Raw genomic sequence first — 16,567 nt, 5'->3', positions numbered from 1 at the left:
TCTAAACCTACCGATCAAAGCTGAGAGTCTGCCTTTAGAAAATAATCAGTTTTTTGGCCACTGTTCTCTCTCGCATGTTGCCCACCCTCACTGTGGGGTATACTTCTTTTCCTCCTTTTACTAGGTCTAGAGCCTGTTTTGTTCCTTTCATAACAGTTTGCTGTTAAAAAAAGGACGAAAAGGGGTCGGGGAGTTAGGTCAGTGGTGCTGCCACCAACTTGTCCCAAGTTGAATCCCTGGTACCAAAAAAAAAAGGAAGAAAAGAATTAGTTCTCTGGAGTGGCTCGGATTTTGACGGGAGTTTCGTTAAAATCATACCAGGACTTGGGATTACCTTAAAGGTGAATTTCCCATGGGATTGTATGTTGAATTGTCTTATGTAATGTTCAGAGTAGCTAGTTTCAGGGCCAAGTCCGCAGTCAACAGTGCAGTGAGGAGGTAATGGTTTTCCAGCTGAGATGCTTGCCTACTTTGTTTTATGTGAGTACAGGAAGCCCAAAGTTAAGTGCATCTTCTTGCATGAATATCTGCATCTTGAAATTCTGAGCACTTATTCTTTGTGATTTTGTATAAAATACGAAAAATTTTACTTTCACGATCAGCATTATCTTTATGTACTTAAAGTTTGAGTTACAGTTCTGTGCTTAGTATGGGTGATGCTTAGAGATTTTGTAAATTACTTTTCATCCCTTTTGAACAGTGTTGTTCTTTAATAATGCTGCACCTCATTTTGGCTCTCAAGAGTTTTGCACTGTTAGCATATTTTGTAATTTAGTGTTTTGAGACAGAGGCTCACTTTATTGTTCAGGCTAGCCTTGAATTCATTATGTAGCCCAGGCTGGCCTCGAACTCAGGGCAATCCTCCTGCCTTGACCTCACAAGTGCTAGGATCACAGGCGTGTGACACCATGTCTGGCTTGTTATTCTGTAAACCCTAGACCCAAAAATATTCCTTAGAGGTGTTATTAGTATTCTTTCATGGGTAGGTGCGGTGATCTGAATGTTAATATTTCCTGCTGAAAATCCTGGATCCTAAATACTCAAAGTGATAGGAATGGGACCTTTATAAAAGAGGTGTAAGAGAAGACAGTACCTCCTCTGTGAGCTAGCAACAAAGCAGTGCCTTTGAGGCACCAGACACTGAGTCTGCGGATGTCCTCATCTTGGCACTCACAGCCTCTAGAACTGTAGAAGTACATTTCTGTTGTTTATAAATTATCCAGTCTAAGGTATTTTCTTACAGCAGCCTGAATAGACTGAGACAGTACATTATTTCCACAGATTTTTCTTACATAAGTTCACAAAATTGTGTATCTTAGTATTTGAAAAGTTTATCCTAAAACTTGAAGAGATTAAAAAATAAAAGTTCTCATCAGAATTTTCATTGTCTTTTCTCTGGTGAACGTATCAAGCTGTTATTTTTACACTGTCCTTACATCTTTTGTTGCTTCGCTGCATACCCTATGTGAAACGTCCCTCTCTTCCGGCTTCAGAGACCTGCCCGTTAGTTTTCTCTTGGATGGGCATTGGCATTGCTTTCTGAAATAGTAAACTCTCACAACACTGAATCCACTTCTGGGTCTTGGGACTCTGGAGAATACAATCTTGGGGTCCCTGACCCGTAAGTTAGATGTGGCAGTCTTGTATCACTGTTTGTCTCTTCATTGTTTATTGGTGTGGAATTTCTAGCTAACTTTTACATTTTTATATGTTTGGAACAGGAAGAACAAGATCTGGATCAACAGGGAAATGAGGTATGATTTTGTGTAGATCCTTACAGGAGTCACACTGGAGTCCTTTCCCAGAGTATTTGATACACAGCTTCTGCCTGATTAAGATTGAAGCACCTGGAGTCAAACTTTCCGGGTTTGAATCCTCTCTCTGCAAGATACTTGGAAACATTCTTTTGCCTCATTATTACAGGGATAATAATTATCCTTACCAGGAGAGTTATTTTGAGAACTAATGTGTCTTTAGAAAAGTTTATGGCACACAGCAAACATTCAGGTATTATTGTTCATTACTAAGTATTTCATCCTAAATCTGAGTTTACTCATATTGGGTTTTTTTGGTACTGGGAATCGAACTCTGGACTCCGCTTGCAAGGCAGGCAGCGGAACCACTGAGCTAAATCCCCAGCCCCACTAATATTGTTAAATAAGAGCAATTTTCTAGACACCAAGCCAAATGAGAACTCTCGAGCCCTGGGGTTGTCCTTAATCACTTACCACTCCAATTATTTAAATACAGGATGACCAAAAATTGCAGTTTTTTTCTTTAATTTTTGTAACAGGAAATATAGACAACTTTATCAAATTTATTCAATGTAAGAATTGACTGCCTGAGATAGTACCTAAACACACGCACTGTCCGAGTGACACTCGTGGTAAACCATTAAGTTAAAAAGAAGTAAGAGAGAGGACTCATCTAGCCCAGGATTTCTCATTAACATTGTGAAATAGATAATTTCTCTGTCTTCAGGTCTGTCCCATAGAAAACTGTTAGCAACATCCCTGGCCTTCCCCACTCGATGTCAGTAGAGCCTCTTGGCTTCCTCCCCTCCCCCATTGTGAAGACCACAGTTCTCTCCATACACTCTACAGTGTCCTCTGGGGCAGGGCAAAACCCCTGCTCAGGAGTCACTGGTCGAGGCAAAATGTTAAGTCCCATTTCTGTTTAACAGACTTAAATCTCTTTGTGGTCATTACTGTGCAGCCTCACAGTTTTTCTGCAACTTTAGTAATAATATTGAAATTTTCTCTCCCTTTCTCTAAAAATATGTGGTATTTTGGAAATTATTTTTCTCAATATTATGATAGGCAAAAATTGTAAGTTCTTGGAAATATTTGAACATTCTTCAACTGCCGTTGGTACTTCAGAGTATATATATCTGCCCGAAAAGGATAAAAATATGTTGAGATGGGCCAGGGATTTAGCTCAGCGGCATAGCGCCTGCCTGGCAAGCACAAGGTCCTGAGTTAGATCCCCGGTACCAAAAAAAATAAAAACAAAAATAGAAAATGTTGCTAATTTAACAGTGTTTTACAATATTTTCTTAATTTTCTTTTGGTGATGCTGGGGACTGAACCTAGTATCTTATCCATGCTAGAAGCCAGTCAGGAATACTGCCAGCCCCTAGAGACTTCTTTGTCTAAGGCTGGTAAAATCACCTTTATAATCTGGTTTTCCCTTTGTAGGAAAATCTGTTTGATTCTTTGACTGGTTACCCACATCCTGAAGATATAGTACTATTTGCCATTCCAATATGTGCGCCTTACACTACCATGACAAACTACAAGTAAGTCACCATTAGTTTACTCAAAACATTTGTCACAGTGACTTTCATGAACTGTTTGTAATCCCTATTTAGTAACTCATACAATTTCTTTTTAAAGATATAAAGTGAAACTTACCCCTGGAATTCAGAAAAAGGGAAAAGGTATTTAATTTTTTTGTTGTTGTTTTATTATTTTAAACAGCTCAGTGACTGAACAGAAGTAGATTCCTCTGTTTTTTATTTACAGCTGCAAAAACAGCTTTGAATAGTTTCATGCATTCCAAAGAAGCAACAGCAAGAGAAAAGGATTTATTCCGGAGTGTAAAGGTAAAGTTTTCCTTCAGACTTTTGTGGAGATTGGTGGTATAATTAAGAATTGTATGGGCTGGGGATTTAGCCCAGTGGCACTGTGCCTGCCTTGCAAGTGCAGAGTCCTGAGTTTGATCCCCAGTACCAGAAAAAAAAAAAATTGTAGAAGTTATTTTCTATAGTTTTGACAGAAAATGCCATCTTACTAAAAGCAGTAAAATAAGTAAAGGCATTTCAGCTAAAAATATTGGCACTGCCTTTCTTTGACATAAGAGGACAACTAATTGTTATAAAAGAAACATGATTTATCATTTAGGATATGAAGACATTCAGCAATTTTCTTTTTTAGGACACAGATTTATCAAGAAACATTCCTGGCAAAGTGAAAGTGTCTGCACCCAACCTTCTGAATGTAAAAAGGAAATAGTGAAATGAACTCCTTAAATATATGAGAAGAGTCAATTTTATTTCCTTTTGGAAGTTCAAAGATGGAAACATCATGTAATAGGACTTCCGCATTTAAAAATGAACTAATCATTGCCTTGCTATATTTGCCAAAAGGACTTAATTCTTGTTTTTCCAGTTTTATATAGAGGTAAACTGTCTACTATAGGATTTCCTAAAATATATGTCAAAAGCTAAATACTAATTATGTACATCTGTAGTTATTCTACATTTTGTTAAAATTTGGGAAATTAATACTAAGTATTCATTTCGTGATGTAAAGAAATTGGATAGTTGACATGGTTTAATTTGCTTAAACTACTGACATAGTCTACTGTATATAACATCTAATTTATATATATAAAAAACAGGCCAATCATGAGAGGTTTTTTGTTCTTATGGGAGTAGGGACAATTAAACATTTAGGATTGTGTCTTAAAAACCTTGTCAAAAATATATTAGACCAGATGTAAATAAATAATAATCCCCATGAATCAGCTTGAGGAATAACACCTAGAAAAAATTGGCATTGATCATTTCTACATCTTCACTCCATTTCTTCCTTGGAATCTGAGTTCTGTACCATTTTCTTTTCTATCTTTAGTTGTTACCAGTAGCATGTTATAGAGTATCTTAACCTAGAATATCAGAAGTGCACTTTTAGGTCTACCACTGAAGACTCCTGACTCCTATCAGAATGGAGAATAAAGTTATACATTATTTCCATTCCTTTATGATCTACAGAGCAATTACTTTTTAACTGATTGAAAATCACCTGCTCATAGTCAACATAACCATTTTCCCTAGCTCCTACACCAAAGCATTAAGCTTATAATGAACTGTGTACCTTTTGGTCCCTTTACAATTCTTAGTCCATGGAGAATAGTTTTACATTAGAAGTTCATGTTTAAAAAAAAAAAACCACCTCATGCTCAAGACCACTCTTGCTATTTAAAGAAAATAAAATTTTAGTGTTTTTTTAAAGAAATAGCTTCTATTTTGATAATGGTAAGATTATTTAGTATGTTTCTACAGATCTATAGCCTGAAGTTCTTACCGAAAAGGATATAATAACCATTAATTTTTTTTGCTTTAATAGAGAATAGTTGCTGGCGTGAAATACATTTATTGTAAACTTTATAGACACAAAAATAGGTTCCCTAGGTCATTCACATGCACGTTAAAACCAAATAGTTGCAAACTACAACAACATATTCACTCAAATGATCATGATCTGTGACAGTTACAGGATTGTTGTCCATGCAAGGCAATCAGAGGCTTTCTCTGTGAAGCCTTAAGATCCAGAAGTGTTGTTACTACCAAACCTCTGATTAACACTGTGAAGTAAGTGTTTAGGAAGGCAGTTCCATGAGTCGGCTAACATTTCTTTAAAGCAAATGACTGCTTCTAAGCTTAGCCTGAAAGTGGACAAGGAAAGAGAAAAATAATTTCACTTTACTGTTTAGAAGCACATTAACTTAAGCAAAAAAACCCTTTTTAAAGATTTTCATGGAACTGGTTAGTCATGCCAGTGAACTGCCCTTAAATAATCCATAAACCTAGTTTTTTAAGAATGTTAATTAGGCTGGGGATTTAGCTGAGTGGTTTCACCACCTGCTGTGCAAGTGCAAGGACCCAAGTTCGATCCCCGGTACCAAAAAAAAAAAAAGAATGTTAATTAGTGCCAAATGAAGAATTAGTTACTCACCGTACAAGAGATTTGGGCTGAACTGAAAATACAAGTATTTCATTACTGTGTGCCTAAAAAACAGAGATGAAGAACACATGAAAAAGCAAGACCTTCAGAGAAGTCTGAATGATAATATGAAGTGGTATACTCACAGCTCTGTGGTGGACCAGTAGGTTGTTGGCACACCCACCAAAAACAATTACTTCTCCTTCATCACTGGCACAAGCTGTATGCCACAACCTACATTTAAAACAAAAACTTCAGTTTAATGTCACCCAAAGGCCAAACTGGTCATTTATTTACACTATAGAGCAGAGCTGGTAAAATAAAGACTAGAAATCCTAAGATAGTTGAGACCAGATATCATAGTGAAAAATAAAATCTTCAGCTAGAAAAATCAATGTTTGTTTTATCTGGATACTATTTTCTCTGTGACCCTGTGTATGCAGCAAGGGGTCCTGAACTGCATGATCTATTCTCTGGCAATCTGACTAGTATATCCCATCCCCTCCCTCCTCTTCTCATTGGGAAGGCCAGTTGGGTGCATACAGAATAATCTAAGGGGTGCTCTGTGAAAGCCCTGCCTTAGCACACTTAAGTCTCAGAGCCTGTTAATCCTTTGGAAAGGTCTTTTGTGCCAAATGAAGTCTTAGTGGCACAACTTGGAGTTTGTAGCTTGGGAAAATGCAGGCTGACATCTAAATGTTCTTTGAGCACCACTGCTGATTGTATAATTGCCTTTAGCAATTATTTTTGAAATTTACAAGAAAAATAAACATCATTATTTAATAGGCTTTTCTTGGGATAATTTGACTTCTTAAATTTTGTCATACAGCGGTAGTGCAAATCCATTTAACAGTTGGGGTGGGTTTTTTTGTACATTAGGATTTAAAAATTCTCCCAGGTTTCCCTTGTTAGTTTTTTGGTTTCAGTAATAAACTTAGATACAATTCAACTCCGGTAAAGAGATTAATTATAAATTTCAACTATATCAATACTTCTCTAACAGAAGGAAGGGGGAAAAGTAACACATGTAGCTCTATTCTTTGTCCATAGCAGATGAAAGAAAGCATCTGCTGCTCAGATACTGGTTTTCTTTGAGAAGTATGATGTGAAAGCTTAGTGAACATCAGCATCTTTTAAGAATGATGGATATAATGCAGCCAAACCACCCTCAGTTCTTACTAGTCTTATACACAGGTAATTCTTAGACTGAATTACCTTTTAGGTAGTTCATACCTTGGTTTTTCAGCATAGGGATGGTTAAACTGTCTCCACTCGTTTTTACTGATGCAGTAAGTCCAGGCATCACCTGATTGAGACAAAGAAAAGCTATCAAATGTTTATTTTGTCAATATGACATTGACATTTAAAGGACACAATTTTAGCAAGAAAAATTAATAAACCAGATCGTATTTCCTTTATATTCCTCTGTAGTTACCCAAGGAAGCCCCCTGCATGCTATAGCTCTTCAGTGGAGCTTTTAAGTGCTCCAAGTAATTTTTTTTTAACTGTTGAGCGGAACAGATTTATGATATGTACAATTATACATATACAATTGTTATAGGGTCAAAATTACTAAACCTCCCAACCAAGCCTTTAGACATCTGATACATGTAAAGTATATTTATTTTCAGCTACTTGTTTATATATGTGGATGATATATTATATATTTATGTTTTTTATTTTATTTTATTTTTTTGGTACCAGGGATCGAACTCGGGTCCTTGCCCTTGTGCAGCAGGCAGCGGAACCACTGAGCTAAATCCCCGGCTATAAGTACATATTTTTAAAGGACTCACTTAGTGGGTGTTTTTCGGTGGTAAATCCTCCAAAGAGAAAAAGATGATCTGACGAAACTGGTGTGAATGAGTGCCAGGATCGGCCAACTGGGCATAGGCCTTGTGGAATTCTGAAAATAACAGCCTAAGTCACAATATCTCCATTTAAAAGCAGCTACTGTGCTTAATACAGAGAAGTACAGTACTAAAACTTCTATGCGATCAAGAAGAGACTTTACAGAGGCTTCTTGATAAGAACAACTACATGGCTTATACTACATTTCCTTTGAAGGCAGAGTCAACTTTAGACTTTCACCAGAAACTGAGCATTTTGGGTTAGGCACATGGCTATAGAAGCTGGAAATAAAAACAAAATTCCTTAAGAACCCTAGTGAGCATATTCATTTAAATTTATAAAGAAAATGTAAGCAAGTTTATTTTATAGTAATAATAGGAAATAGGGACAAAATGTAATTTTAAAAAACTCTCTAAGGGCTGGGAATTTAGCTCAGTGGCACCGTGCCTGCCTCGGTAGTGTAAAGTCCTAAGTTCGATCCCTGGTACAAAAAACCCCCCAAAACCTTCTAAACAATTATCTAAAGTGATACCTACAACTCGTTCCATTCCCATGTATCCAGGTTGAGACAGTGAAGATCATTCATTCTAGCATCCTAAAAAAATATATTTAGATAGTTATCATTTTGAACATTTCAAAGCAAGTCATTGAAACTGTTGATCTACTCACTCGATATCTGCCTCCAAACACAAAGCCTTTATTTCCAACAGTTGCACAAGCATGAGCAGCACGAGGTGAAGGTGCTTTACCCTATTAAAAAGCCATAAAAGCAATTTAATGAATAAGTGAACTTTTTATAAGAGGGAAAATACCAGCCTTCTCTGGAAGCTGAATAAGAATATACCAGATAGGTGAGCTTCTAAAAGCTGAAGTAAAGACTTCTAGATAGCAGTAGTAGTTCTAAAAGCCGACTTTCACAACTGGGAATTTTAGTTTTATATTTTTGAGATGTTAACTGAAGAGGCTGATTAATATAACATAATGGTTGCTTTATTTTTATCTTTTAAAATAAAGACAAGCACATTATATATCTGCCAGAGGGAAAAGAAATCTAACCTTTAAAAGAAACTTAAGTTCTAATTTAGAGGTAGATTATTTACTTAATTATAAGCAATAACAGCTACTACTTATCATTTGTTACATTAGCATCTTTGTATGTTCTTTAAACTTTTCTGAGTTCTAGATTCCATGGATAATAATAAAGCTATGATTGTTCTTTCTCCAGAAAATAGTAAAAATGACCTGTCAGTTTTATAAATCTCCCAACTCTGTTGTATCCCTTTTCTCCTCTAACCTTACTTTATTAATTCATTATTCTTCAATAACTCACAGTAGTTACAGGTTGGCTCCAGGTAAATGTTTCAGTGTCTAAAATATGTACATGATCATTCCATCCTCTTGGATGACTTGAGTTCTACAGAAAAGTAAAAACTGGAGTCACTTTAACAACAATGTCTGTAAAATTATACAACTCCTATCCAATTAAGTGAACATAACGAGTAGCAAATATAAAATGTGTTATTTCAACATACTGAGTGGGCCATATGCAAATATGAAACTCCACTTACCCAGAAGGATGTTTCATCAAATTCAAACGTTCCCACTGCTTTCTCTTCAGGTAAATATCCATACCCTCCAAAAAATATTAGCCTAGTTGATGAAAAAAGACAATAAAAACTCAAACCTCTGCAGGCTAGGGTACAAGGGATTTTCCTTTTTTGACACACAGTATGAATGGGAAATAAATGCTTGAGTGTATGAAAGTACTTGTGTTTCTAACTCACTTGTTTTTATACACCCAGACACCGAGTTTGTCCTTTGATGATGGAGGAATTCCTTGGCAATCAATTCTTTCCCACTGCAACACTCTGTCTGTACTCCTTGAATCCAGCATGTAGAACTGTCCAAAGCAGTGACTTCAGTTAGATTTGTTATGTGGGAGAAATTCATCTTTAGCATATCATCTTACTGGTTTATAACAAGGTTCTGTCTAATTCAGTGCTGCTGAAATTGTGACCGCAAACTGGCTGCCATCCTGGTCTGAATCAAGATTATGAACTTGTGACAAAATGTAAATAACCTAGGTCAGTAACAACACTGTTAGTTCAGTTAATTTTTTATAGCCACACTTTTATGATGAAGATCCACAGCTCTTCATCTTGCCTTACTTAGGCACTTTGAGTTTTACTGATTTAAATTTTGCATAGCAGGACAGTATTACCAAAAAAAAATCAGGTTTACCAGTTTTATCCTCAGGTTCAATTTAACAAACATCTTCACTGCCTATTTAATTCTGGGAGCTAAAGATGGATCATTATTTAAAAGGTTTAATATTGGTCTGTCCTTCAAATGGTTACCATCCAGAATATATGTGTTTTCCGGAATAGAGTTGGTCAATCTTGCAAACACTTTTGGTCAGTCTTAAACAATGCACCTCGCCATCTGACATACTAGTGTTTCTGTGACCATCCTCTAAAAGTAGTTTATCTCCTTTCCAATCCTCTTCAGCTTGTGTCAAAAGTTTTTTTTTCCTCTCTCCCTTGGCTCTGAAAAATACATGGCTCACCTACAGTTAAAATCTTCTAGGTTGAGCCAGGGATTTAGCTCAGTGGTTCTGCTGCCTGCCTTGCAAGTGCAAGGTCCTGAGTTTGATCCCCAGTACCAAAAAAAAAAAATCTTCTAGGTATACGGCCCTTTCCCAACAAAATGACAAGCAAAAGCCCAATATATAAAAGAGCTACGCTTGTTAAAATGGGAGCAGAAGCACCAGTCTGGAGCCCCCTCACACCATGTGCTCCCCCACAGGTGTCCCCAGGAGCACAGTTTGAAGCCATCTTAGCCATATGTCCCCTCTAGAAAACCATCTGATGTGTCTTTGCACAAGACATGCTTGCTTTTGTGTCTGCACTGTGACTTCCCTTGTTTATTACTCAGTTCACAGGCATCACCTCTTGGGTGAACATGTTTCTTGTTGCATTCTGTCACCCTGTCAAACCCAACATCAAGGACTCTGCATCAGTAATGTATCCTGAGCTGCTATTCTGTGCCAGGCTCCAAGTGTCCTGATCGATGTCCTGCAGTCACTGTATTTGTCCCCTTCGGACTGGCTCCTAGAGGTGGAGACTGCATTCATCTCTGCCACCAACACCCACCTGAGCACTGAGCATGGAAGGTGCTTACTAAGCAGCCAAATAAATGAGCTGGCAGGAAGGAGTCTCCCTAGTTTGTGTACTTTTCTGAAACGTTGCCTCTCTTACTGGCATAGAACTGATGATACCTTTTCTCCTGTATGGAAAAAAATATGGAGAAAACCAGAACAGTGCCTTCAGCTATCATATTATAGGACTATTACTCTGAACTTTTTTTCTGTGTTAATTTATCCTTACAGTTTTCTGAGTGGTGGTCTGTTCATCTTTACCCTTCCCTCCAAGGTTACATCTTGTCTTCGTTTTGTCTGTGATGTTCTTTCTAAATTTGTTTGCTAATACTCATTTAACATTCAGGGGTTCTAGGGGAACAAGTAGCTGCACAGAGCATAGGACAACCTAGGAAGTTCCTGCACAGGATACCCACAAAAGCTGATTTTACAAAAGGCCTAGATAAATACAGACTGGCAGGGAAAATATTCAAATGCACATTTGTACCATGATAAAGTACATATATATATGTGTATATATATACACACGTATATATATATATACACGTGTATCACATATACATGTATATATATACGTGTATATATATATACACACACACTTATATATATATATATATATATATTTTTTTTTTTTTTTTTTTTTTTTGTACCGGGGATTGAACTTGGGTCCTTGTGTTTGTGCAGCAGGCTGCAAAACCACTGTGCCAAATCCCTGCCCAGTACATATATTTTTTAAATGGAATAAGTAACCTAACTTTCTGGGGTGGTTTGAAAGAGAGTAAGAATAAAGTTGCCTTGAAGAATCATCTTCAGAAGCACTAACCTTATTTGTGTTGCCTCTCGAATGGTGTCCTCCAAACAAGTACAGCACCCTGTCCACACACACAGCACAGCTGCCTGACATTGAAGGTGGAACATCACCTTCAGTGTTAATTTTCTTCCTGAGGGAGCCACATTGAATGTATATAAGATTCCCAAAAGATAAGACATGCACAGATCCATGAATTATTCTTCTAATAAAAAAGAGGGCCAGCCATCTCTTCTAGCTCCAAAGTCCACTCAGGGAATGGGGTTTTCCCTTCTTCACCTGTTGCTCAGACAGTGCCAGCTGGACTATACAGACTGAATGAGAGCAGTCGAAGGTCTAATCATATTTATTATTCTAGGGACCATTTCATGTTTCTCTAACTAAACTTGACTTTTCATTGACATGGCTATAACTGGCTGTCTTTTTGAGTGGGCCAGGAACCCAGAAGTTTTGAAAACTTCAGCATTCCTAGTCCTGACAGATTCTACAGGTGCTTTTTTTTGTTGTTGTTCAGTCACCTTTTAGCCATTCAGATGACTCTGACTCAGATCCTTATGTAATACTATAAACGCCCAGGGAGTGTGTATTTACTATGCGCCTGGATTTGTACACACTCGCTCTGAATCTAAAAATGGGTCTGAGCTGGGTGTGGTGACACACATAATCTTACCCCTCTGGGAGGCTCAGGCAAGAGTTGCAAGTTCTAACCCAGCCAAGCAACTTCAGGACTTATCAAGACCCTTCTCAAAATGAAAAGGCTGGGTTTAATACCCAGTACTACAAAAAAAAAAAAATCTGGATAAAAGATTCACAATACCAATGATACATTCAAGGTCTTCCTACACTATCACTTTATCTTTGCTAAGTATGAAGTCTGGTAGGCTTATATTTTCCTTTTAAGAAATGTGTAGAATTTCTCATTTATGGAATATTACACTATTATAAATTTTCCATTTTCTAGAAAGAGTTCATATTAACACGGATTTGCAATATATATAAATAATCCTTATTTTTAGTTTAACTCAAATCAATTGTGACTACTATTCTAGTTCTGAATCATATAAGTTAAATATTGAAACAGTTCTCACGAAACCATGGGAAAAACTGCTTTATAAATCTGTAAACATGGCTAACCTAGCATTATAAAACACTTTAATTTTTACTTTTTTTTTGGTACCGAGGAATGAACTCGGGTCCTTGCGCTTTTGAGACAGGCAGCGGAACCACTGAGCTAAACTAAATCCCTGGCCCTAATTTTTACTATTGACATGTTCTTGACTATCGTGAGACTGGCAAAATGCGCTTTTAGATTATGCTGTTTATATAAAATAATTTTAGGTTTGTTCTGATTTTTATTTTTTGAGACAGTCTCACTATGTAGTTCAGGCTGGCCTCGAACTCAATTGATCCTCCTGCCTCAAGCCCCTGGAGTGTTGGGATTACAGGCATGGGCCACCATTCCCAGTTTGGCTTTTAAACAGAACATACTATGTATTTTTTTGTGGTGCTGGGGATCCAAGCCAGGGCCTCACATTTGGCAGGCAATTTTTCTGCCACTGAGCTACACTCCCAGCAGATAAACATCTTAACTTTTTTTTGTTCATTGTTGGGGCTTGAACCTAGGGAGTGCGGAGCTATATCCCCAGCCTGCTTTTGAGATAGTGTTATGGTTTGAGTCTGTCTGTCTGTCGGAAGGGGTGGATCCCTGGGTGTGATTTGGGAGGATGTTTGTTTCCACCCTGGCACCTCCCCTTTGCTGCTTCCTGGCTGCCAGGGGTTGTGCTCAGACCACCTTGGACGGAAACTGTGGGCCAGAATGAACCTCTCCTCCTGTAAGCTGTGGGTGTCAGGTAATTGTCCCAGTGGCTGGCAAGCAGCAGACACAGGGTCTTGCTCAGCTGTCCGTGCTGGTTTCTAACCTGCAGTCGTCCTGCCTCAGCCTCTCTGGAGCTTGGATTACAGGCATTCACCACTGCCCCCAGCCAAAGGCTGACATTCTAACAAACTAGAACCCTCCTCTTATCCAAGGTACTGTGTAAGAGAAGGCTCGTGTATCTTTAAAAAGCATGTCAGAATCGAGTACTTCCATTTCAGGATCGGAAGCCTCCATCCACCTCCTGGTACTTTACAGAGCCCTGAATAGAAATTTCTCCTAAGGTCATAAATGTCGTAATTCCTAAACTGTTCCCAAAGAGATATTATCTTGAAAAAAAAAACAGCTAAGCTAAACTAGAACACCGCAAATGTACAGATAACTTAGCATCTTCAACTGTTTTTATTCACTAGGTTTAACTTTATTTTTGCTTTGCAACCTTAATGGAATTTGTTAGTCCCGTAATACCCAGTTACCATCTTCCAGTCTCCATGTTGTAGATCCATAGTTCTTCTCTAGGCAGATAAAAATCATATAATCCTCTGACTTGATTACTCTAGGAAGAATCAGAAAATGCAAATATAAGTAATTGATATTTTATATCTTCAGTTACTAATTATGAAATGAGTCATGGAAAATTAAATGTCTTATGCTTACATTAAATGGTTTTCTCATACCGTCCCACAGACTTCAGGCAGAGCTGAAGCCAGCCTGAATGCCAATTCTTGCTGCTGCCTCTGGGAAATGTCTGAGGCCTCCCACTGTACCCCCCAGAGACTACGTGCTCCTCCCTCGTGCGTGACTCAGAGGTTGCCTGTGCTGTTACCAGCAGGCTACTGGAAGTGCCTGAGCAGCGCAATGCTGGAGTTTTGTAGCCAAGCTGTCCTTGCACCTGCTCATTCTGACAAGCCGAGGGCAGAACCGCAAATGTGCAGATACTAAGTATGCAAAATGTAAGTTCCTCATTCTCCATTTCCCCTCAGGTATGACTCCTGACAGACTGAGCGGACTATATGCCAGAACTGAATGCCATCCATGAATTCCTTTATTCCTCATAACAAGCAGCAAAAAAGTAATTGCTATTATAAGAAATCAAATTTTTGGAGGGGTTCATTTGCCCAAGGCTCCCTAGTAAGTACGACGAATCCTTTCCCTGAACTTCGACGGCTGCTGACCTGACCTTTTCAGCCTTGCTCCTCCCTGGCCCCTTTCTGCACTGTGTCAGCGCGCGGAACAGCTGCGGTTCTGGACACGGTGTCAGAGTCCCGGGGCGGGCGTGCTAGGCACGCAACACCAGCAGCAGTGCTAGGAGCAGCTCGAGTTTTTCTGTGGGGCGCTGGAGGGAAAGGCCGCCAGCGGGCACCGCGACCTGGGCAGAGCATCCTGGCCGGGAGGAGAGCTGGCCCCCCCAGCGCGCTGCCTGGGAGCGAGCCTCCCTTTCCGTGCCTCCTCTCGGGGCTCTGGCCATAACTGGGACGCGGCCCACCGTGGCTGTGCCCCCACTGTGGCCCACGTCAGAAGTCTCCCACCCTGGCAGCCCGGCCCTCTCCACAACGCCCGTGTGTAGGCACGATCAGGAGTGGTTCGGGCGGGAGTGTAAGGGACCGGCAGGCTGGGTTCCTCCGGGAGCACTATCTGTACTTTAATAACGGCCACTTTACATCTGTCTCCCCCACTCGCCAGGCCACCCCCCAGCAAGTGCCCTGTACCCACCCAGAGCAAAGCCAGCCGAGGCCAGAAGTGGTGGAATTAGATTTCAAGCCATGGGAGGGAGCGTTTTTAAGCCACACGGGAATAAAAGAACTGTACGGTGGAAATGGACCAGAGCCACCCCGGGTAGCGAAACGAGACAGTTCTAGAATAGAGAGCGTTACCGGGAAGCTCTAAGAGCCAAAGCAGAACAAGTGAGCAGTTTAAAAAGGAGTCGGAGCGGCCCAGGCGCGGAGCAGCGCCGCAAGGGCGCCAAGCTAGAGCCCGACGACACTGTCCAGGACGAGGGGCCAAGGAGCGGCCGTCTAGTTTCTCCCGTCCCTGAGGACCGGGTACTGGCCTCGAACTCACGGCCATGCTCCTCCCTCCGTCTCCCAAAAGCTGAGGCTACAGGCGTGCGTTCCCACACTCGCCGCCTTTCTCTCTTAATGGGGTTTTCGTTTGAAAGCCTCCACCTCCCTCAGGTGAAGCGGCAGGGAAAGGCGGGCGTCCGCACGCCCGAGTACTCGCCATCAGCGGCGCCAAGCCTGGGCGCTGCCTGCCCTCGAGCGGGCAGCGCAGGCGCCCGGCCGGCGGGGCGGCAGCCCGGAGCCCGAGGCGGGTCGGGGACCGCGAGAAGAGCAACGGGCACGGGCGCGCGGCGCCGGCCGCCCACTGACCTTGTAGCCGCCCCAGACGAACATGTGGCGCCCGTCGCTGACGGCGACGTGGCCGCTGCGCTCGGCTGGGCAGGCGAGCTCCGCGGCCTCGCAGCCCTCGAAGGCCGGCCCCGGTGGGTCGTCCGCCCGCAGCTCCTCGTTGCCATCAGCCATCTTGAGACTGCAGCTCCGTACACCGCGGATGCTCACGCCCGCGAGCGGGGAGGGAGACAAAGAAACGCGGCAGAGATGCACCGGGCGCGGGGCCGGGGAGGCGGAGCGGCGACAGCACTGCGCTCCGGCCGCCGGCGCCGGTGTCCGCCTCCCGCCGATCCCGGGCCCGCGCTGCCTGAGGAGGTCGCAGCAGGCGAGCGCGAGGGGGGCGCGAGCCGGGCCGGCGCCGATCGCCCGCGGTCTCCGCCGCGCGAGCCTTGTTTACGCCGCGGCCGGAAGCGCCTGAGCCGGCGGCGACGCCGCCGCCGGCTCCGGAAGTGCTCAGCGCCCCCAGCGCCAGTCCTCCCGCCGCCGCCGCCTCGGCAGACAGGGCCCGGCGAGCTCGCGCCCGGCTCCGCCTCTGCCTCCGCGGCGGCTGCGCGCCAACCGGGCTGCTCCGGGCCGGGACCCCGCTTTCCGCCCGACGGCGTCCCACGACCCCCGAGCCGCCCCAGCGCGGAACCCCGAATCGGCCTGCAGCCGCCACTAGGCGGGACGCTGAGGAGAAGGCGCGGGAGAGGCCGGAGCGCGCACACGCAGCGTCCTCGGCGGGGCCCGAAGGCAGCCTACCTCGCCGGCAGCTCGGGCCGG

General features: G+C 41.8%; 2 protein-coding genes across 14 annotated transcripts in view; one reads left to right on the top strand and one right to left on the bottom strand.

Annotated features, from left to right (window-relative positions):
• Window positions 1-14,765, top strand: part of Nemf (nuclear export mediator factor) — a 55,432-nt gene extending 40,667 nt beyond the window's left edge. For 4 of the 6 annotated variants that reach the window (XM_021262573.2, XM_013075010.3, XM_004835584.4 and 1 more), the window contains 5 exons: window positions 1,722-1,754; window positions 3,198-3,298; window positions 3,396-3,439; window positions 3,525-3,604; window positions 3,936-4,756. In XM_021262573.2, the coding sequence (XP_021118232.2) occupies window positions 1,722-1,754; window positions 3,198-3,298; window positions 3,396-3,439; window positions 3,525-3,604; window positions 3,936-4,013 (336 nt within the window). In that variant the 3' untranslated portion in view covers window positions 4,014-4,756. Of the gene's footprint in view, window positions 1-1,721; window positions 1,755-3,197; window positions 3,299-3,370; window positions 3,440-3,524; window positions 3,605-3,935; window positions 4,757-14,398 lie in introns of those variants that run through there. The other 2 variants (XM_087208057.1, XM_021262574.2) reach the window with 2 other exon arrangements.
• Klhdc2 (kelch domain containing 2) overlaps window positions 1-16,200 on the bottom strand; it is a 38,611-nt gene extending 22,411 nt beyond the window's left edge. For 7 of the 8 annotated variants that reach the window (XR_015450088.1, XM_013075049.3, XM_013075033.3 and 4 more), the window contains exons 1-12: window positions 15,785-16,195; window positions 13,892-13,971; window positions 11,558-11,675; window positions 9,362-9,477; window positions 9,146-9,227; window positions 8,908-8,991; window positions 8,247-8,327; window positions 8,114-8,172; window positions 7,523-7,632; window positions 6,960-7,032; window positions 5,873-5,960; window positions 5,739-5,791 (exon numbers count right to left, since the gene is read on the bottom strand). Coding sequence is in view for 7 of the 8 variants with exons in the window: in XM_013075049.3 (XP_012930503.1) it covers window positions 5,739-5,791; window positions 5,873-5,960; window positions 6,960-7,032; window positions 7,523-7,632; window positions 8,114-8,172; window positions 8,247-8,327; window positions 8,908-8,991; window positions 9,146-9,227; window positions 9,362-9,477; window positions 11,558-11,675; window positions 13,892-13,971; window positions 15,785-15,937 (1,097 nt within the window). In the remaining variant the exon portion in view is untranslated. Of the gene's footprint in view, window positions 1-5,107; window positions 5,449-5,738; window positions 5,792-5,872; window positions 5,961-6,959; window positions 7,033-7,522; window positions 7,633-8,113; window positions 8,173-8,246; window positions 8,328-8,907; window positions 8,992-9,145; window positions 9,228-9,361; window positions 9,478-11,557; window positions 11,676-13,891; window positions 13,972-15,784 lie in introns of those variants that run through there. The other variant, XM_004835583.4, reaches the window with a different exon arrangement.
• Window positions 16,201-16,567: the final 367 nt, after the last annotated feature.

Source organism: Heterocephalus glaber, unplaced genomic scaffold, assembly GCF_053883595.1.
Source record: "Heterocephalus glaber isolate CG9 unplaced genomic scaffold, H.glaber_assembly_v1.0 deba00000901, whole genome shotgun sequence".
NCBI classification, from domain to species: Eukaryota; Metazoa; Chordata; class Mammalia; order Rodentia; family Bathyergidae; genus Heterocephalus; species Heterocephalus glaber.
The sequence above is the reverse complement of the archived record's forward strand: the minus strand, read 5'-3'. Positions and strand labels throughout refer to the sequence as shown.